This window comes from Helianthus annuus, chromosome 1 (genome assembly GCF_002127325.2).
Source record: "Helianthus annuus cultivar XRQ/B chromosome 1, HanXRQr2.0-SUNRISE, whole genome shotgun sequence".
NCBI classification, from domain to species: domain Eukaryota; kingdom Viridiplantae; phylum Streptophyta; class Magnoliopsida; order Asterales; family Asteraceae; genus Helianthus; species Helianthus annuus.
This window is the reverse complement of record NC_035433.2, coordinates 77,186,438-77,192,865: the sequence shown is the minus strand read 5'-3', so window position 1 is coordinate 77,192,865 and position 6,428 is coordinate 77,186,438. Positions and strand designations below refer to the sequence as shown.

General features: G+C 34.9%; 1 protein-coding gene across 1 annotated transcript; it reads right to left on the bottom strand.

Annotated features, from left to right (window-relative positions):
• Window positions 1-416: 416 nt before the first annotated feature.
• LOC110937384 (transcription factor MYB8) lies at window positions 417-1,588 on the bottom strand. The gene is made up of 3 exons (XM_022179800.2): window positions 1,439-1,588; window positions 1,198-1,327; window positions 417-1,104 (listed from the first exon to the last, which is right to left on the bottom strand). The coding sequence occupies exons 1-3, from the start codon at window positions 1,572-1,574 to the stop codon at window positions 669-671; spliced, it is 702 nt and encodes a 233-aa protein (XP_022035492.1). The 5' UTR covers window positions 1,575-1,588; the 3' UTR covers window positions 417-668.
• Window positions 1,589-6,428: the final 4,840 nt, after the last annotated feature.

The following is a 6,428-nucleotide window of genomic DNA, read 5'->3' as shown; positions in this document are numbered from 1 at the left end:
ACGGTTCCGGTCGAAACGGTACGGACGGTTCAGCTCGAAACGGTTCGGGTCGAAACGGTACGGGTCGAAACGGTTCGCGTCGAAACGGTTAAGCTCGAAACGGTTCGGGTTCGAAACAGTTCGCGGCGAAACGGATTTTTTGGATTTTTTAGAATTTTTATAATTTTTTAGAATTTTTTAGAATTTTTTGGAATTTGTTTGGTTTTTTTGGAATTTTTTTGATTTTTTGGAATTTACTATTTTTTTTGTTTTAATGTTTTAGAGTTTACACTTAAGTCCCTGTGTTTCTAAAACTGACGCAAACCGTCCCTGAATTAGTTAGTTAAGTCAAAGTTAACAAAATAAATGGATGGAGTTAAGTTAGTGGACTGAAATGGTTACGAAAATGAAACTAATGGACTGAAATCGCAATTTTTAAACTAATGGACTGAAACCGTTATTTTCGACAAACCTCAGGGACGAAAACAGTAATTAACTCAAAAAAGAAACACTAATATTTGGGTATAACTTAAACGAGCTAAAGTGGCTAAAACCAAGCCCGGCCGGCATGTTTACAACCGAGTTTTATTTTTCGAGCTTGCTTCGATCTAGTTGAAAAACCCTAAATGGGTAAGAAAGGATAACCTTTAAAAGAGGGTGAATAGTCCTTCTTGGTAATGTTTTCCGGTCTAACTCGATCCCATGTTCAAAAATTCATTATAAAACATGTTAAGGTGAGTGTTTTCAAGCTCCAAGTTCTCAAATGGGCAAAGCTGTTGCCAGAAACATTGAAGATCGTCAACGGTTCCTGGTGAGCCGGTGTCATAATAATCATATCTAAAGTCGACTTCTTGATCTTTGGAAGTACTAGAAGTGCTGCTAGGTGAGAACATATCATCTTCAGAAGTCAAGCAAGACTCAAAAAAGTTATTAATATGATTAACAGGCGGTTTCATTTCGTAGATGTTATCGCGCTCAAACTTCAATGATGTACTCTCGCCATTTTGCTCGTGTGTTTCGGGATTCTTGCTGTAATGACTCACACGTTTCTTGAGATGAGCATGCCAATGGTTTTTTACTTCATTGTCAGTCCTTCCAGGAAGCTTTGATGCAATTGCAGACCACCTAAATAGATTAACAAAAGCATGAGATGATGAATATGATCACAATTGCTTGTTTAAGCATAGATGACCGAATCTAATCGACATATACACTTACTTATTGCCAAGAACCGAATGCGAATGGAGTATGATTTCGTCTTCTTCCTTGGAAAAGTTTCCTCTCTTTATGTTAGGTTTCAGATAATTCATCCATCGCAGTCTACAACTCTTCCCGGATCTTGACAAACCTAGAAACAAAACAAAAACAAAAACAGTCACAAATTAACTCTACTTAATTTGTTCTTGATCAAATATCACATAAGATAGTTATATATCCAAATTAGGGTTTGTATATTTACCAGCAAATCTTGGCATCTGGGACCAGTTCCAGATGCCATATCTGCTGATATAAGCAACCAACAACTGATCTTCTTCATGGCTCCATGTTCCTTTCTTTAAACCTGTGTTCATGTCACTATAATTTGGGGTCCTCATTATTTTTAACTGGATTAATATGGTGAAGAACTGATTGATATGATTGGGCAGCAATTGCTATATATACTGGTGTTTTGTAAAAGTTGCATACGTACTAAAGGATCTCCCTCGAGGAAAGTTCTAACTTTTAGCAAACATAATTTTGTTTTGCCATATGCATGCACGTGGTCAATGAAATTAAGCGTGTTATAATATTTATATTTATATCTAGAAAAAGATTCTTAGAAATATCATTGTCATTTTTTAATCACGATTATTGATTGGTGTTTGGAGTCATATATTATCTGTTGGGTATAATATTAGGTTATAGGGTGTGTTCATGATCTTTATGACCACTATGATTTTTCACGTCATCGTCATGTCACCCACCTCTAATCTACCATCTAAAATCACTACTCTAAGGGTGTGGGACCCAAACCACTAACCCCTTATTTATTTTAATTTATTTTTGTCTAAAGAAAAGAAAAGGAAAGGAAAGGAAATCATGAAAATGGAAACTAGTACCATGGTTGCCATGGTTTAATCCATGGGAACCATGGTGGATCAAGTAAGGGGATGGTGTAGCCTTCTATTCATGTTCCTACATGACGAATCATGTCTCAACCATGATCCTCACACCCTTTAGCCTTATCGTGAAATAAGAATGAGTATGATTAATAAAATATATTGTTGGATACTTGGATTGATTTATATCGGTTATATATGTATATGATTTCATAAGTAAATTGTGTAGTTTGTTATTTTAAGATATATATAAAAATACAATAATCTCTAGCATTTTATTTTTTCTGTACGATAATTACTTAATATATATTTTTGTACGGTAAAATCAATCATCTTTGATTAAGAACAACTATTTGTAAAATCAACTAAGGATACACAATAGTTTTTTTTTTATTAAATAAAATTCTATTAATATATATTTCATTAACTTCCAACTAACCACCCCTGTGTACATTGAAACATCCATCATCTCTTATTTTCTAAGACGACCATTGCAAATGAAGTCTGTCGCAAATTAAGTGTTTGCTGCAAAATCCATCACATACGGATTTAACATGACAATAAGGGTCGCAGATGTTTATAGCAAAAGTATACTCGAAGAAAAGGATCTCAACGGGAAACAAGTTGTAACCGACACTTTCTATCGAAAAGGAGTTACTTGTGATGGTTTTGCCTATCATAATTAGTTTTTTTTTTTGTGATAGTGTATCATTTATAGAACAAGCTTATAAACAATTTCTATATACAGTTATTTCGTGTACGATAGACACATATAAGGGTACCCGGGGCACCCTCAATTTCCAACATTAGCTTGATTGGTTTGTGCGGCAACACCGCCGTTGATACTCCAGTTTTTGAAATTGGTTTGTGCTTTCGGTGACTACTACCAGATTAAGAATGCCATAAAAGTAAGGTGAAAATTGAGTTAATTAGTGAATTCGGTACTTCTTCAGTACCACCCATGTGATTTTGGGGTACCTTTTTTATGGAAATGGATAAATGTGAGGTTTGACGATTTAATTGAGTCTTTCTAATTGAGTACTTTTGGTACTTTGTTTGTGTACCTTGTACTTAATAGTCATACGAAATCAATTCATCAACGTAAAGAAGATGTTAATTTCCTTTTCACGTTTAACATATTGTGTTATGCGGACTTTCCTGGTAACCATTATCAACAACAAACACAAACTACTACATGAAGATAATGATTCTGACTTAATACTGGTTCAGCACTTAATGGTTTAGACTGTTTGTTTCGCGAACAGATAGCTGAATGATTCAGACATTTATCTCTGAATGGTTAACCATTATACTAAGTCTGAATGGTTAAGACCTCTAATATGAAATGGTCAGACATTTGTCTCTAAACGATTAAGCATTATACTGACTCTTAATGATTCAAATCTCTTACTAGTGCATCATTTAGTGGTCAGACATCTCACTGTTTCAATACTTAATCATTTAGATATTAACAAACAGTCCTAAAAATAGTAAAACAGATACTGAGACAGAAAAAGTAAAAACATGAAGGACATGAATATGATATACGTGACAAAACTTTTGCTTATATAAAGTTTTGGTTAGATTTAATGATAAATTATTATAAAATAGACATGTGATTAATTTCTTATATATTTAATGGTTGGGAAGATAAAAACTTGTCAGATTATTACATATGAATATTTAAAGGGTGTTAATAATAACACATGGTAATATCTTATTCTTACATAATCTATACTACTTTAATAAACATATATCAAGGACAAGATGATAATTGAACAAGGTGTTGAAAAAACATTTAATGCACTATGTACAACTGTTAAGGCACAAGAAAACACAAAACCATTTACCCTTTACACGGATCTACATCTGCCGTCCATTTTTTTAACTTTATCACACGGATCTAGATCTGGACCGTCCATTTGACTTCACACGGATTACCAATTGCTTTCTCTCTCAATGCTCACACATCTCACAAAACAACATCAGATCTTCTCTCTCTCTTCTCTCTCTCTTCTCGGCGATCTAGGGTTTCATGAGATCTATCACCAGATCCGTTTGAATCTATCACCAGATCCGTTTGATGAGCAGATCTAGGGTTTCATGAGATCTATCACAAGCTTTATCTGGCAAGGGATCCACAGATTTGAACAAGGGATCCGTTTGATGTTCTGATAAGTTGCAATGAGTGTTATATATCTTACCATGTTCTTTTGTGATTCTTACTTTTCAGGTGAAGCGGTTAATGGACATATTTAGAGCTAAAATTGTTGATATCTAAGAGAAAGCTACAACCATTGAAGTGATAGGAAGAGCTTGACGGATGTTCGAAGGACGAAATCTGAGGTTTACGAAGGATTTTCGCATGTGTTTTGTGATGAATCGACTCAGGTTAGGTTCTAAATGTTGATTTATCTTTAATCTTGATGTGGATTTGTTAGTAGATGCGGTTATTTCAAATTAGGTTGAAAGTTTTGTGATATTTGAATTTGTATTTTTGGTGATGATAGTTAGGTTAATTTCAGATATGACATAGTGAAAGGATAAATTGTTTTTGTAGTTTTGATTTTACTTTGTTCTGTTATATTTTGATCTTTTCCTTCATTTTTGGGACTGATAAGTGTCATGGTTTTGTGATAATTATGATATTTAGGTCATTTTTGGGGATGATAAGTGTTGTAGTTCAATGAAAATTATGATAGTTAGGTCAATTTTAGATATGGAATAGTGAAAAGATAGATTGTTATGTACTTTTGATTTTAGTTTGTTCTGTGGGATGTTTTGATATACTTTTTCATTTTTCGGGATGATAAGTCTTGTGGTTATATGATAGTTATGATAGGTAGGTCAATTTTAGACATGGAATAGTGAAAAGGATAAATTGATTTTGCAGTTTTGATTTTAGTTTGTTTTGTGATATTTTGGATATTTCATCATTATTGGGACTGATAAGTGTCATGGTTATATGATAATCATGATATTTAGGTTAGTTTTGGATATGTAATAGTGAGAAGATAAGATGTAAGATTAGTAAGACAAAGGTGTTTCTAAGGGCCGGACAGATGGCAGAGTTTGATGGTTGTCGGACTAAGGTCCTAAGTGATACGACCTAGATGGCTTGGATGTTTCCCAAGTGTTCTATGATGCATAAGCTGAGCCTGTGAGGCTATGATGCATAAGCTGAGCCTGTGAGGCTATGATGCATAAGCTGAGCCTGTGAGGCTATGATGCATAAGCTGAGCCTGTCGACTCTATGATGCATAAGCTGAGCTTGTGTTCTTAATATGTCTGAACTGAAACTGTTAAGGCTATGATGCATAAGCTGAGCCTGTGAGGTTACATATGTGTTTCTTGTGCTTAAAACACTTGTACATCATGCTTTAAAGGTTGTTTAAGTTTAGTGGAAAATTACTCTTGTACATCATGCTTTAAAGCGGGGTTACATAACACAATAGACTGTGATGATGATTGTATTTTGAGGGTACATAGAAGATCCGAGTAGCATCTTGGCGGGGCAATATCCAGGTTGCATAGTTCTCACTTTGCAACCGTGTGTTGCAGCCATGGCTTTACCCGTAGTTGTGTTCATCTCTCAATTACATGTCCGAGTCTTCCAGTTGTAAAAGTATTATCACAGATTCACAGATCTAAAAGTACATGTTTGAAAGACAGCTTGCTTGCTGCAGTCTCTATAAACATAAGCTGAGCTTGTGTTCTTAATATGTCTGAACTGAAAGTGTTTGAGGCTATGATGCATAAGCTAAGCCTGTTAGGTTACATATATGTTTCTTGTGCTTAAAACACGTGTACATCATGCTTTAAAGGTTGTTTAAGTTTAGTGGCAAATTACTCTTGTTGTGTACTCCAGATTTTGTGTTCTTAATCTCTCTGAACTGAAAGTGTTTAAGGCTGTGATGCAAAAGCTGAGCTTGTGTTCTTAATCTGTCTGAACTAAAAGTGTTGAGTCTATGATGCATAAGCTGAGCTTGTGTTCTTAATCTGTCTGAAGTAAAAGTGTTTTGAGGCTGTGATGCAAAAACTGAGCCTGTGTAATCTATCTGAACTGAAAGTGTTTGAGGCTGTGATGCAAAAACTGAGCCTGTGCAAGGTTCGCTCGGTCCAACAACTCAAGCAAATGTTTTCTTTGCATTTTAGGGGGAACATGTGTGCTTCTCTCCCAGGGCATACAAAACATAGGTTATTGGCGGCAGCTCGCCATATTTAACATATAAAAAAACTTTATATGTTAAATTTGGCGGACTGCCGCCAATAACCTGTGTCTTGTATGCCCTGTGGAGAGATCCACCCATTTTCCCCCTAAAAAACATAGAAAACATTTGCTTGAGTTGT

Excerpts from the sequence above, each read along its gene's own strand:
- LOC110937384 (XM_022179800.2), bottom strand. The coding sequence starts at position 1,574 with ATGAGGACCCCAAATTATAGTGACATGAACACAGGTTTAAAGAAAGGA. Across the intron at positions 1,328-1,438 it reads CCAGATGCCAAGATTTGCTG|GTTTGTCAAGATCCGGGAAG; the intron begins GTAAATATACAA and ends TTTTGTTTCTAG. Across the intron at positions 1,105-1,197 it reads CATTCGGTTCTTGGCAATAA|GTGGTCTGCAATTGCATCAA; the intron begins GTAAGTGTATAT and ends TAATCTATTTAG.